Below are 15,514 nucleotides of genomic sequence, written 5' to 3' on the forward strand. Positions count from 1 at the left end.
CTAAATCTATTGGATGTTGATATTTAAGTCCTATATGCCTGATCTCTTTGTTATAAGTTGTTATTTTGGATATCTTCTATGAGTGTCTTGATTTGGGGTCCCTCGTTTCTGTATTATTTCACTTTTAGATATTTTTTTGTCTATTCTTAATTCAAATTGCTCCTTATTCTCTATTCTGTATGTTTAAGCGGACTATTAATTTTTTTGTCTATAATTAAAATTTAGAATGGAAATGGGGAATGTGTCAAAGAGACAACAACCCAAGTCACTGGTAGTTTCAATGGAATACTAGTATATATAAAGATTTAGTAATTATGCAAAATCCCTGAAAAATCAGAGATTCTACATAATCCCTGATTATACGAATTCACTATAACATATATATGTACACTGACTTTATTTTATAAGAATTATACTATCAATCTAATTTGCTAATATCACTTACCTTGAATTCGTTACAAAACGTATACCATCAGGGTTTTTTTAGCATCCATAAGGTGTATCATACCACTGCCAATCAAGAAAACGTCCTTTTTGTAGACGTAGTGATGCTTGCTTTATCAGGACATGTCTTTACTAATCCTCACTTTCCTTGACTCTCATAGAAAAAAGGTTTTGAAAATTACTGATATCTGAGAAAAATTCAAAACGGAAGGTCCCTAATCAAAAGCTAGCAAAATCAAAAGTTCAAACACATCAAACGAATGGATAACAATTGTCATTTTTTTACTTGGTACAGACATAATCTACTAACCGTCAATTGGAATGCAACTGGCAGATATGAAATAGTAAAACACAATTGACATCAAATCAATAGTCCATGCGTGCTCTGACATATAACCCCGTGTATGAAGAACCAATTTATGCATTAACTTATGTTTCGGAATAAAGATATTAAAAGACCGACAATCGTTTAAAAGGTTCCTGAAATAAAAAATACACGTGCACATTGAAGAAATGAAATCACTGTTTAGATTTTTAACTTTCACTGTCTTTACTATTACTAGTTGAATGCAAAGTGGTGTATTAGAACGTAACATTAAGTGTTATGTTATATACATGATGTCAATTTTAAAAACTTATTTTATAACCCTGAATTACACAGACATTTAGTGCAGCATTTCAACGTGTAAATTTCTTCATGTTAACATAACTTTACGGATTAGTATCTTGTTAAATATACTACTTAATGCAAATGTTGTGTTATGTTCTGAATGAAGAACTATTAATATAAAGTGTTATTTCATATGTAAGATGCAAATCCTTAAATGTGAAAAAATATTTTGCTTCAAGCTGTTGTACTAAACTTCTATGCGTTGATTTTTTGTTGTTGTTAGTTAAATGAAAATAATCTGTGATCATGTTGAAACTGTTTATCACGAAGTGTGTTGTCTTGATTATATTTCTTATCAAACTCAACGCCATAGCCGCACAATTAAAGAAGACGTGGGTATGTGTTTGTATGGAGGAACTGTCTTCTATCCTCGATGACCCCCTCATCATTCAAAATGCAGGTGATGGATCAGAACGGTTATTCATTGGTGAACAAAAAGGTGTAGTTCATGTTTTCAATAATAACGGAGTTAAGTCTAAAACACCATTCTTAAATATAACAGAGAACGTTAAGACTGGAGGTGAAAGAGGTTTACTTGGATTAGCCTTTCATCCTAATTTCAAGAAAAATGGTAGATTTTTTGTATACTATTCCAGTAGAGCAAAACCAAAGAACTCATCAGATGACCACGTTACTCGTTTGTGTGAATTCAGTGTATCGCGGCAAAATCCGGGCATTGCTGATAAGTCATCAGAAAAATTAATCATGGAAATACAACAACCATTCAGTAACCATAATGGAGGAGAGGTAAGGAAATCTTTCAATGACGTTTTGACTCTCGGGTATATGACAAACTGAAGATAATAATTACAATCCTTTAATGACATTTTGGCTATCGGGTATATCGGGGTATATTGAATTGAAGAGAAGTATTGCAATCCTTAAATGACGTTTTGGCGTTTTGAACTCGGCAAAAGTTAGACAAACAAAAGGTTATGAAATCCTTTGACCACGTTTGATTCAGAAAAGGCGAAACAATCCGTCAACGACGTATTAACTCTCGGGTATATATTAGATTATGAAAAGGTTAAACAAAACTTCAACGACGTTTTTTTAAACTGTTAGGTACATATTAGATTGAATAGATGTTATACAATCCTATATTAAAGTTCAACCTCGCAGGCATATGTTGGATTGAGAAAAGTTTAGGCAATCTTTTTAAGGTATGTTATCTCTCGTGATATGTCAGATTGAGAAAAGGTTATGCAATCCTTCAACGACGTTTTATCTCTCGTGTATACTTTAGATTGATAAAAAGATATACAATCCTTCAACAAAGTTTCATCTCTATGGAAAATGTTTGGTTAAGAAAATATTAGGCAATCCATCAACGACGACTCTCAGTTATATGTTAGATTGAGATAAGATTGGGCAATCCATCAACGAAATTAACTCTCAGTTATATGTAAGATTGCGAAAAGGCTAGACAGCGACGTCTCAACTCTCGGGTATATGTTAGATTGAGAAAAGCTAAGGCAATACTACAACAACGTTTTGACTCTCATGTACATGTTAGATTGCAAAAGGTCTTGCAATCCTTCAAAAGAGGGACGAAATATACCAAAGGGACAGTCAAACTCATAAATCTAAAACAAACTGACAACGCCATGGCTACAAATAAAAAAGACAAACAGACAAACAATAGTACATATGATACAACATAGAAAACTAAAGAATAAACAACACGAACCCCACCAAAATCAACGTAGTTTTAACTCTCGGGTATATGATAGATTGGGAAAAGGTTAGGCAATCCGTCAACAACGTTAACTCTCGAGCATATGTTAGTTTGAGAAAATGTTAGACAATCCTTCAACCACAATTTTACTCTCAATTGTATTATAGATTGATGTGAAACATTCCTTAAACATGATTTGTCTCTCTGGTTTAGCTTAAATTGAGGTATGGTTGGGCAAGACTTCAACGACGTTTTACCTTACGGGTTATGTTGGATTAATGAGATATCATACAATCCTTGAATGGCATTTCGACTGGATTTTATGTTAAACAGACTAAATATGTTATCACCATGACTGAATAATTACTGTTTCTGTATTATTTCGTAAATTTTGTTAAAAAATAGATTTAAGAACGAAATGCATATGGTAAGTCGTATTTGATTGTGTCTTACATTAGAAAAATGGGATTGCTACATTAATAAGTTGAACAAATCCGTGACAACATATGACACCGGTACTCCTTAAAGATAAACAGAATTATGCATATTGTAAACAACTCACTTTCATAAAAAAAACATATAGGAAACACAAAATCTTAAATTAAGAGTTAACAGTAGCATGCTTGCAGATTCAAGTTCACCTGTTGACAATATAATTGTTGCTATTGCGGTTAATGACGATGCATCAGGAAACAAAAAATCCAACTAAAAGATAATCTTTAAATATAATTCTGCTTTTATCATAATGAAGCAACTGAAAAAAAAGTTTAAATCATACAAATTCAAATAACTTTAATGAGATCCGGGCGAAAACGATAAATGAATCGCTTTAATTGGTACCAACAGGATTACAAATAACATGTTGAAACATTTGATAAATGTTGACAAGGAGAATATTTACAGCTTAATTCGTAACAATTCCAATAAGTATCTTATTCAATACAGAATAATGCCATATATTAATTGCAGCAAAGATATAATCTTATGCTAGTAGATGAATATGTATAGAGTCGAAAATGGCGACCACAAAAGACAAAATTCAAAAGTCTCAAATAAGGGGATATTTCAAACAGAACTTGACAGAACAGACAAGATTTCGATTAAAAAAATATAAATAGAGAAACATGAAAAATTATTAAAATAATATCTTTTTTTTACAAAAATATGACATATGAATTCATGTGTGAAAACCATGACAGTTAACATGCTTTGCTTGTAAGCATACTTGGTCTTACAATTTTTGAATTCATGTGACTTCAACTATCGACTTTTTTCTAGAATTTGAATTACTAGTATAATATGCCTATATTTTTGTTGTGTCCTTCTAAATAGGTGTTTAGTATATTCTGTTTGCAGTCTGTTGTGCTATTTATTATTAAGTGCTGAATCATAGGGAAATTGTCCAAATGATAAGTAAACTCTTTCAGTTGTCTTTCACAAGATAATGTCGATTCTTTTAATTAATTTTATTCAGATTATATTTGGAGAAGACGCTAAACCATTATTTATTTATTTAGATTATATTTGGAGACGACGGTTTTCTTTATATATTTATTTAGATTATATTAAGGGACTATGGTTTTCTTTATGTATTTATTTAGATTATATTAAGGGACTATGGTTTTCTTTATATATTTAGTAACACTATATTAAGGGACTATGGTTTTCTTTATATATTTATTTAGATTATATTTGGAGACGACGGTTTTCTTTATATATTTGTTGGTGATGGAGGTTCCGCGGGAGATCCAAGAGGATTTGCTCAAAACAAGTAAGTAAGATTGTACAATAAAAGACGTGAATAAAAGACATATTTTTTAACAAGTATAACAGCTATATTTTTGTTTATAAACACGGTAATACGCCAATTTGTCATTCGACTTGATCAAATAAACATACTAATTTTATAAAAAGCCTTTTAAACAGACAGATGCACAGGACATACTAAATGCATGTAATACATACACTTAGTCTCCTTCTTTCTAACCACATTGACGTAAGGGAGCGTAAAGTGATGGAGTTGTTGATTATCTTGCCCTTTATTTTGAATTTACACGGATCCTAACAAAAGATGTCCCGACGCAATAATTTTTTTTAATGAAACTCTCAATCATTGTTGAGTATACAATAACTTTCAGAATAAATTTACTGGTGACCGTAGGAAAGCATGGGTTTCGTTGCTTTGGGTTCATACGTAGGTAAGACATATATAGTTGTAGTCCCAACCTGTAAGTTATAAGTGACTGCACGAAAGAGGTTATGCGACAATTCAATACATTTTTTTTACTGTATTTTTCGGTTTGATAAATATAATCTGCATAGTTTGACATATGATTTAATACCTCATGCCTTAAATGCTTGTAAATCATGTATAAGTGATAATCAGTAAAAAGTGATTTTTAGGGGTCCACTGATATTTCTTTCTTTTCAATCTTGTTTTTCTTTCATTATGAAGTGTCATTACCTTAGAACATTTTAAAAAAACATTACAGAATGTCCTTGCTAGGAAAGGTTCTGAGAATAGACATAAATAAAATGGGCAATAGACGGGGTTATGCCATACCGCCAGATAACCCCTTTATACAGAAGCGACAGACTTACAGGCCAGAAATATATGCTTACGGTGTCAGAAATATCTGGAGATGCGGAAAGGAATCAGGTGAATCTTTCTCTTTTGTATTTCATTTGTTTTTGTTCAACAAAGGTTTATTAATGAAAAATATAGATTGGGGTATATGCTTAATTTTCAAAAAAAGTAAAATTTCAGTATTCTATATGTTGATTTTGAAGGGGAAAAAAGTTTGATAAATGTTTTTTTTGTTTGCATCCTCACCCATAAAATAAAGATATTTGAACTCGTAAATGCTTCGGTGTTGACATCAATATCAATTGTATGGTCATTATTATAAATTGTCTGTTTACAAAACTTTGAATTTTTCGAAAAACTAAGGATTTTCTTATCCCAAGACTAGATTACCTTAGCCGTATTTGGCACATTTTTTTGGAATTTTGGGTCCTTAATGCTCTTCAACTTTGGATTTATTTGGCTTTTTTAACTATTTTGATCTGAGCGTCACTGATGAGTCTTATGTAGACGAAACGCGAGTCTGGCGTATAAAATTATAATCCTGGTACTTTTGATAATTATTTACACCACTGGGTCGATGCCACTGCTGGTGGACGTTTCGTCCCCGAGGGTATCACCAGCCCAGTAGTCAGCACTACGGTGTTGACATGAATATCATTTATATGGTCATTTTTATAAATTGTCTGTTTAAAAAACTTTGAATTTTTCGAAAAACTAAGGATTTTCTTATCCCAGGAGTAGATTACCTTAGCCGTATTTGGCACAACTTTTTGGAATTTTGGGTCCTCAATGCTCTTCAACTTTGTATTTATTTGACTTTTTCAACTATTTTAATCTGAGCGTCACTGATGAGTCTTATGTAGACGAAACGCGCGTCTGGCGTATAAAATTATAATCCTGGTACTTTTGATAAAATTGAGAATGGAAATGGGGAATGTGTCAAAGAGACAACAACCCGACCAAATAAACTATTTACATATGTCAAACTATTTACTTTTACTATATTTGCAATGAAAACTACACCGACCAGTAAGGTGCAGAAAAATTGCTTCGGTGTGAGCCAAGGCTCTTTGTTGGAGGCCGTACCTTGACCTATAATAGTTTACTTCTATAAATTATTATTTGGATGGAGAGTTGTCGCATTGGCACTCATACCACAACTTCCTATATCTACATATGCAAAATAAAATTTAAAAAAATTATGACCATTTCGCAAATATGATTTCCTTTTCTATGATTAAGGTAAAAAGAATGGAAGAATAATGTGTGGTGATGTTGGTCAAAACAGATTCGAAGAAGTTGATTTAATTCAAAAGGGAGCTAACTATGGATGGAATGATCGGGAAGGATTTGAATGTTTTGAAAATAAGACGTGCGGGAAAACAGGTGAGTTCTTCAGCCTTGTTTTGACTATAAAGATAAAAGTCATGTAGAAGGTACATGTCTTTAAGTTTCACCAACACAATGATTCTGTAGTAGAAACAAGTTCAGAGGAATACATATCTCTTTTAGATTTCGTGCTTTGTTTTTGTAAGACACATAATCGTATATTATCTGATTGTAATTTATCTATTCTTAACCATTGAATATGTCAAAACAGTATATGTTTCTGATTTAGGACCGGAAGTTAAACCTGTATTTGCCTACCCACACGACATCGGAAGTTCAGTTATCGGCGGACAGTTTTACAGCGGCTGTCTAAACTCTAGACTACGCCGGTTTTACATATTCGGTGACTATATGAGTGGGTGAGTCTGGTTTATAAATACAATTGGAATATCTTTACATTTTATTTGTTCATTTCTTTCATTTTATGTATTGTACATATGCACACAAAAAAAGTATCTACAACAAATAATTATGAAATTAATTTGAAGTTTCATATTGATTTTCTTTAAATTCGAGAACTAAAAAAAAAAATTTTGGCAATTTTTGAAAATTACATAAATGTATTCTAAAAATATTGTAGATTCGAGATGTCGATATACAGCTATAAGTTGAGTTTTGGCGATTTTGTAAAAGGGTACACAATTTATATCATTAAATACTTCTTTGTGTGTTTGGTGTGTTCTAAATTAGATATGTTCTTAATTAGAGACCATTGGCGGATCCAAGGGGTTTCTGGGAGGTTGGAACACCCCTTTTTTTTGGCCGATCAATGCATTTGAATGGGAACATATAGTTGGACCCCTCTTGTCCTGGGTTGGGAACCTCCTTTTTAAAATGGCTTTATCCGCCCCTGGAGACATGGGTCTAACATAATATTTAGGTTGATTCGATAGTTGCGGACTTGCGTGTCTTATCGCTATTTTCTTGCTAGATATTTATACTTTCGAAACTTTTACGACCTTCATGATTTGGTTGACCGTAATGGAATATTTGTGTCACATATGACTATGGGTATGTTTCACTTGTCTTGACCTCTACATAACCGATGTGACATATAAAGAGGCTGTTCAAGTAAATATCAGTCAAATCCTATGATATAGGTGGCATAACATAATTTTTTTTCCACTGAATTTTTCGTTCCAATGCAATGATTGTATCATACAATGGATATATATATATATACATATGTCAAGAATATTTTTAATCAAAAGCGGATGGCTCAGAAAGTGATTTTAAAGTTCACTAATAAGGCAACAAAATTTTGTACAAAATAAAGAGTTATCTCCCCTTTTCAATGAATTTTCAGTGCTTTCTATGTATTTTTTCTCTTTATTTGTTGCAGTTAATAAAAAACATTCTCTTATGGTTGGGGCCTGTTATCTATTTCTCGCATGAAAAGATAATTCTCGTATCACACTGTCCGGAGTGTGATACGAAAAAGTGATACGAAAAATGCGTTAATTTGATTGGCCAACGAAACCTCCTGAAACGATATTGCGGCATTTTCATTGGCTATTCTTTAGGTCATTGTTGACAGTTAAAGGTCACAATGATGTACATTTCCTCCATTGCAACGGAGATAAGCGATTTCTTCAATAATATAGAAAATACGCACACTTTTCACCTTATTATATATTCTTATTCAAATATTATTACATTCTGAAGCGTACAAAATGTTTAAAAAAGTCTTATGTTGAAGATTGACGACGAACAGGACATATGACGTCACAATGCAGTTATGTTCAAGCGACTGGGTCGACGTTTCGCGGATTTTTTTTATTAAGCACAAAAAGCATGTTTACCATAAGAGAAATAGGTTTCACAACTCGGGAGAATTAGATATCGTTTGATATCAACTCTCTTTATTTAATTTAAATAGTAATAACAAACTCGCCACAGGCTCGTTTATTATTATATTGAAATTAAATAACTCGAGTTGATATCAAGCGATATCTTAATTCTCACTCGTTATGAAACCTATAACAATCTAACTTTGAGAAAGAATGAATTTGTGATATGAAATAGTTGAAAAAATTTTGAAAAAAAAAAAAATATGTCATGTGCCATCCACTGCCTGGTTTTTCCATGGACACCCTGGATTACTGGTAATGAGTGACACGTTGTACGTCATTTGTGATTAAGAACTGTTTACTATTGAAGGACTCATCGATGGTTTACTGCTGGGTGTATTTTGCTCAATCTCAGTCTAGTTATCTGTGCATTGTTTTGTGTACTGTTGACTGTCTTTATTGTTTTTCATCTTTTTAAATATATTGTATGTTTAATTCATCTAATGGTCATGTAATAACAGTATTCGTTTTGGAAAGTCCCCTCTGGATACCTAAAAGCTGAAATTATCAACAGTTAATCTATAACTCGTCATCTTTCTTATAGTACTAGTATATGTTTTAAATTCTACCGTACATCGGTATCAACTGGAAAACTTCCTGGACTGATAAAAAGCTTTCTAGGTTCATCTAAAGCGAAATGAGTACACTTTTGATGCACCTCGTATACATGTATAGTAAGCTGTAAAAAAACATGACAATATGAGAGGAAATTCAAGATACATATTTAGTGTTGGCTATAACATGACCTGCATGTAGAAAAGGAAAATGAAGATTGACTTACAAGTAAGAAGAATGACAAAATGTATAAAGGGGTAGGTCCGATAAGGGCCGAATTTGGCCTCAAATTTCAAGTTCATGTAACGAAAGATTTGGGACACTTTTTAAACACTTAAGTGTCTATTTCAAGTGGTTCAATTAGTTAACGTGAGCGATTTTAACCGATTTGGTCATTAAAAATGCTCCGATTACAGCTAAAATTTGAAATATCTATCAAATATGCCCAAAAAAACGTCACTTTTCAGATGGTTTTTGTCAAATATGAAAGTGGCGGCATCCGTGTTCATCCTCAACCTTTATATGTATTATGTATTATTATCAAATACAACTAACATTTCAATATTATGAATGCACACGAATGCGGCCACTTTAATTTAATACGGAAACCGTGTAAAATTTAACTAAAATGCTTAAATTGTAAAGATTTCAGTAATTTAGCATGACTTAATGATGTTAGTATCCGATATCTATGAATTGCATTGTCAAAAACAGTCCATATTTGTGTAGCAGAAGCAGTCTGCTTTCCAATAAAAAGCTAAAAGATGTTCACAATTCTGTAAAACTGCAATATTTTGGGGCCAAAAAGGGATCTCACTCAAATTACTCCTGTCATATTCCCATTGAAAAAATACATGCCAGTAGCAAATACATAAGGACGGAATACAAATCACATTTACTTGTGATTTCCTTAGTAAGATGGTTTCTGCTTCCAAGGAAGCGATTGAAATAAGTATTTTAATGGAAAAGATGAAATCAATTATTTGCCACCATTATAGATCCAATACTGATAAAAATGTTAATGAACACCAACATTCAATCAATTGACACTTTTGTATGAAATTAACATCACGCGGGCGACACAAATGGAGAAGAAAATGAGTTTTTCTTAGACACCTGCGGTCACTCCTTATTTGTATTTGGGTCTCTTTTTTTATTCTTATTGTTATATATTGAGATATTCATATGTTCGAAGTCTGTATGTCTTGATCGATTATAGTTTTGTCTATCATCTTTTATTAAAACTCACCGTGCATTAGAACGTTCACATTCGGTTATGTTGTATGGATAACGAATTCACGTAAGCTTGTATGTAGTCGGTAAAACCGGAGTAAAAGACTCCAGACATTTTTTAATTTGCTAAGAAAGTACTTCTTATTACTGACTGTTGATAAACTCATCATATATACCAGATGATGTACGCTAAATGCGCTTTTCGTTAACACAAGATTTATCAATGGCGCTAACATACACATATTTAATATGCAAAATGTAATGACACTACCTTTACCCGGATTCTTACCTAACAAAAATGTATATCAAAATAAAAGTATATTACAGGTGTAGGTAAATAAAGGCAACAGATGTATACCGGTGTTCAAAAGTCATAAATCACAGGTGTAGGTAAATAAAGGCAACACAAGTATACCGATGTTCGAAAGTCATAAATCACAGCTGACGTTCAATAAAGGCAACAGAAATATACCGGTGTTCGAAAGTCATAAATCCCAAGTGTAGGTAAAATGGTAAAATAAAGGCAACAGAAGTATACCGGTGTTCAAAAGTCATAAATCACAGGTGTAGGTAAATAAAGGCAACAGCATACCGGTGTTCGAAAATCATAAATCCCAGGTGTAAGTAAATAAAGGCAACAGAAGTATACCGGTGTTCTAAAATCATAAATCACAGGTGAAGGTAAATAAAGGCAACAGAAGTATTTTGCAGAAAATTGTTCCGTCTGATTGAGAAACCCAAGATAAATAAATGGAATGGACGAGAACTGCGACTTTGTAATTCAACGCAGTGTTCTTCACCTCTTACTAATACACATGAAACTTATATTACATCTTTTGGACTAGACGAATCAGGTAAATATTAGAATATAACTTTTCATCATTACCTTTTAATTCATGATCTTTTCGACATATTTGACCAAAACGAGTTTTAACAAACTTTTAAAAATAACATGAAAATGAAATGTGTCAACCTTACCTTAAATCGAAACATAGTTCAATGTTCGACTTCACAATGCAATATATTTGATTGGCAAAAACCTTTTGCTAATAAATGTAAATATGATATAAGACCTAAAAATGACACGGTTTCGGTAGTCTTTGCAGTTATGTAGTAAAACTTTGGAAAACCTTAAGAAGTAAATGTACGACAAAACTCAAACATATGAATATTGGTGTTAATAGTAGAAGAATGTGTCCTTTTTTAAATCTTTTCCTTTACCATGAAATCGTCTAGGAATCCACAGAGAATATTACTTCCAAAAGGTCACAATCTAGTATGATATAGTTTGTAAATAAAATGTCAATTCAACTGCTAAGAATTTCAATGTTTAACGATGTCTATGTCTGAAAGTTTAACCTAAGTGTGTGTATATATATATAGTTGTCACGGAAATCTCGAGAATACTGTACAAAGGAAAGTCCTAGAAAACTGGAGACTGGAAGTTTCTAGAAATTGTAAGAAGTTTGAATAACGCATCTTTTTTTATGATCATTCTGGAAACGTTTTGTAAGTCAAATTGAAAGTTCCAATCATTCCATCAGTATCTATGACTGTTTCAGTGATTTATAAACTGCACAGTTATAAGATTATTTGTGAAAAACTATCAGACAAAACAAATTAGGCCAACATAAATAAACATAATAATTACAAAATCATAACAACATAATCTAACATAGAGAAGAGTAAAACATTCCGGATTCTATATGAAATAGGGTAGCACATTTCTCATTGGGATAAAATAATGTTTAAGATACTTTGACTGTAGCTCAAATTCAAAATGTTTTCAGGAGAAGTATACATGGTGGCACGAGGTGGAACGAACGCAGGAAAGCTCTATAGAATTGTTGATCCTGTGAGGTAAGTTTTTATAAGGATTAATATAGGGAGAAGCGGGGAATACGTCAAGGTATCACACAAAGAATTTGAATTAATAAAAAATAGTTATAATTGACTTCCGACGCAGTTTGTACAGTTTCGATTGTATAGTTTCTAAAACCGAGTAATAATGTCTTTTTGGACTGCTAATCTAATGTTGTCAATATTATAATATATATACCTATCGTCTAAGTGGTGGTATGGCTAGCTATAAAACTGTACTTTTTACAGTTATTAATGCAGGCACGAGTATTTGAGAAATAATCCAAACACATTTACAAGTTATGGCTGTTAATAAATGGGCCTGAAATAAAATTAGTACAGTGTTGATATCAGTACATAACATGCAGTCAGGATTTTTAGTTAATACTTTATTTTTTATTATGTCATAGAAATGGTGATCCCAGAAAGTGCAAAGCAGCAAAAGCACTGCAAGAAAAAATGAAATACCTCAAACAAGGTATTTAAGTTAAATTAGATTCAAACAAGAATAGAACAGAAAACTGAATGTCAAATTCAAACTAAAATCGATACATTTTCTTGTTTTACCTATAGCAAAAAGTGTTTCTAGCATCTAGTAGTGAACAAATATCGGCATTCAATGAGCGATTAGAATTAACCATATTATTAATGGTAAATTCAATCTTATCGGCTCCGTCAATTTCATCCTGGTTTTTTTTGTTAAAAAAAAGGGGGTAAAGGGGGGAGATACCAAGGGGAAATTCAAACTCATAAGCCGGCGATATGACAAACTGACAAAAATCTACCAAACCACAAACAACAGTATACAAAATGAAACATAGAAAACTGATGACTTAGCAACTGGATTCGAACCCTACTTATCACCGGAGGTAATTGTGGATGACATCTGTAAAATTGTGTAAAATATAAGTTCTTCAATAGCTCTTCATAGCAGTACAACTAAGACTTTGTTCAGTTGTCTTTTTTTTCATTTGTTTGTAGGATAAGTCAAAACAGCCAAAGTCAGAAGACAATCCGTAGTTGAACAAAATTGCTAATGAAGCGAAATAACTGGAAGATAATAAATAAATAAATAAATAAATATAGACAAATGCAGTATTCATCGATATTATTTTTTCTTCTTTTTGTTGAAGCTTCTTTTCCGGAGTTAACAATTGATTAAAAACCAGAGAAACCCAAATCTGGTCAATTGTATTTTCTCCCCAAAATACATGACTTGTGAGGTTAACAAACTGCAACCCGGCTGAGAAAATCTTGGAATTCGTAGACCTCTATTTAAGATCTCATATAGAAAATCGTTCTTTACACATTCAAGACACCAAAGATTACTTTCGTAAAATTATATCAATGAAGGCTCTTCCTCCGGAAACTATCTTTGTCCTTTCGGACGTCACCTCATTGAATAACAACATACCTCAGACTCGTACAAGGAAACATGATACTAATGAAACAATTTAGACCACCCCACCGAATGTTTATTCAATTACTAGTAGTCCAACTGGTTACTCTGGTTCTGAAATGCAGCAATTTCATCTTCAATGGTGAACATAACAGAAATGAGGACGAAAACAACACCGTCTTATGCCAATGTTTTATAGACAAATAAGAGAAACAAATCATTTCAACATCCATATTATCTAATTCCATGTCTTGGTTCTGTTCGATCAATGATGTTAACATAAAATGGATTGAATCTCAACAAAAACTGGATGATTTTAATTATCAAACATGCAAACAACACCCACCAGTTAATCAACAAATTCACATTTGAAGGTTGTAAGTATTCCAGTGGGCACTAATTGTGCCCTTTTAATATCAGACTTGTTGTTTTGAACTGTTATAAATCAAAGTTCATGACCAAACTCAGTAACGACCCGCCTAAACTTAATTGATAATTTGTACAAAACTTACAGTTATCTTGATGATATTTTTTGCGTTAAATAATCAAGAATTTTCTAAATGTACTGCCGAAATTAACTCAAAGGAACTTACCTTAAATAAATCAAATTTGTACGGATAAAACTGTCCCTTCCTAGATTAAGATATTTTGGTTGTACACGGGAATCTCCATAAAATTTACGACAAAAGGGAGGATGTTTTGGTACTTATACATACTCGGATTTTTATAATGTAGCTTGCAAAACCAAGAATGCTGTATACCTTATTCAAAGTCGACAACACTACCTGTACTGTGTTTCCAGCGCTCTAGACCACTCGGCCACCTAGACTGAAATTAAAATCCATCTTTGGCCTAATCTTACCTTTTCTCGTCAGCAGAATCTAGAGTATATACAATAATATACAATAATATACATGTATATATAAAACATCTAGATACAAGTCAGCGATATTTCTGACCAGGGCTAAGGGTCGTTATGAGTAACGATACAAGTACAGAGTAAATAAGTTATATAAACGCCTTAAAAGTGTACAAGACAACATCAATATTAAAAAGGAAAACTGAGATATAATCGTCTGTAAATATTTACGAAAAACAGATATCCTTTATTTGAGGAAAGATATCTGTTATACATTTTACTTTATTTTGGAATTTTTTTGGATAATTACATTTCATGTTTTCATTTTTGGGACTCGGTGTAAATATAGTGCTCAATCATGTTTCGATCTTGACAACTATATAGGATTTAGGTAATACAAAATCGTGTATTGAATACGAAAAAAAATCAGAAGATAGATGTAAATTAAAATACTGACAGTTTGGTAAACTTTGGTAAATGCGCATGCAATATAAAAAGGCTTTTGTATGAAAACTGCCACAGAAATTTAGCGGGCTAACTAAGCAGGATCTGCTTACCCTTCCGGAGCACCTGAGATCACCCCAAGTTTTTGGTGGGGTTCGTGTTGTTTATTCTTTAGTTTTCTTTATTGTGTCAAAGTACTATTGTTTTTCTGTTTGTCTTTTTCATTTTTAGCCATGGTTTTGTCAGTTTGTTTTAGATTTATGAGTTTGACTATCCCTTTGGTATCTTTCGTCCCTCTTTAAGAGTGATATTTAACTAGAAATACTTCTTTGCTTTTTTGACCTACATAGTAAATGCATTTAAGGTCCAATTACCATTTCAGATAAATACATACACCTTATCAATCTATATACACTAAAAGTATTTAAGCAACTGCTTATAAAAACAAACCTAACTTATAAACTTTAACATCAACCAATAAACCATGGATATTGGTTCACGGTTAGATAATACCAGCCAGACATGTTCACCTTGAAATCAATCCAC

General features: G+C 32.3%; 1 protein-coding gene across 1 annotated transcript; it reads left to right on the forward strand.

Annotated features, from left to right (window-relative positions):
* The first annotated feature begins 1,349 nt into the window (after positions 1 to 1,349).
* LOC134711087 (HHIP-like protein 2) lies at positions 1,350 to 13,320 on the forward strand. The gene is made up of 9 exons (XM_063571520.1): positions 1,350 to 1,861; positions 4,478 to 4,563; positions 5,285 to 5,451; positions 6,622 to 6,765; positions 6,998 to 7,127; positions 11,118 to 11,260; positions 12,197 to 12,266; positions 12,677 to 12,744; positions 13,248 to 13,320. Exons 1-9 carry the CDS (start codon positions 1,361 to 1,363, stop codon positions 13,250 to 13,252), a joined length of 1,314 nt encoding a protein of 437 aa, XP_063427590.1. The 5' UTR covers positions 1,350 to 1,360; the 3' UTR covers positions 13,253 to 13,320.
* Positions 13,321 to 15,514: the final 2,194 nt, after the last annotated feature.

Source organism: Mytilus trossulus, chromosome 3 (assembly GCF_036588685.1).
Source record: "Mytilus trossulus isolate FHL-02 chromosome 3, PNRI_Mtr1.1.1.hap1, whole genome shotgun sequence".
NCBI classification, from domain to species: Eukaryota; Metazoa; Mollusca; class Bivalvia; order Mytilida; family Mytilidae; genus Mytilus; species Mytilus trossulus.

Bases quoted from the DNA above. Each gene is read 5' to 3' on its own strand.
- LOC134711087 (XM_063571520.1), top strand. From the start codon at position 1,361: ATGTTGAAACTGTTTATCACGAAGTGTGTTGTCTTGATTATATTTCTT. The intron at 4,564-5,284 runs GTAAGTAAGATT...AAAACATTACAG, and splicing joins AGAGGATTTGCTCAAAACAA to AATGTCCTTGCTAGGAAAGG. The intron at 11,261-12,196 runs GTAAATATTAGA...AAATGTTTTCAG, and splicing joins TTTTGGACTAGACGAATCAG to GAGAAGTATACATGGTGGCA.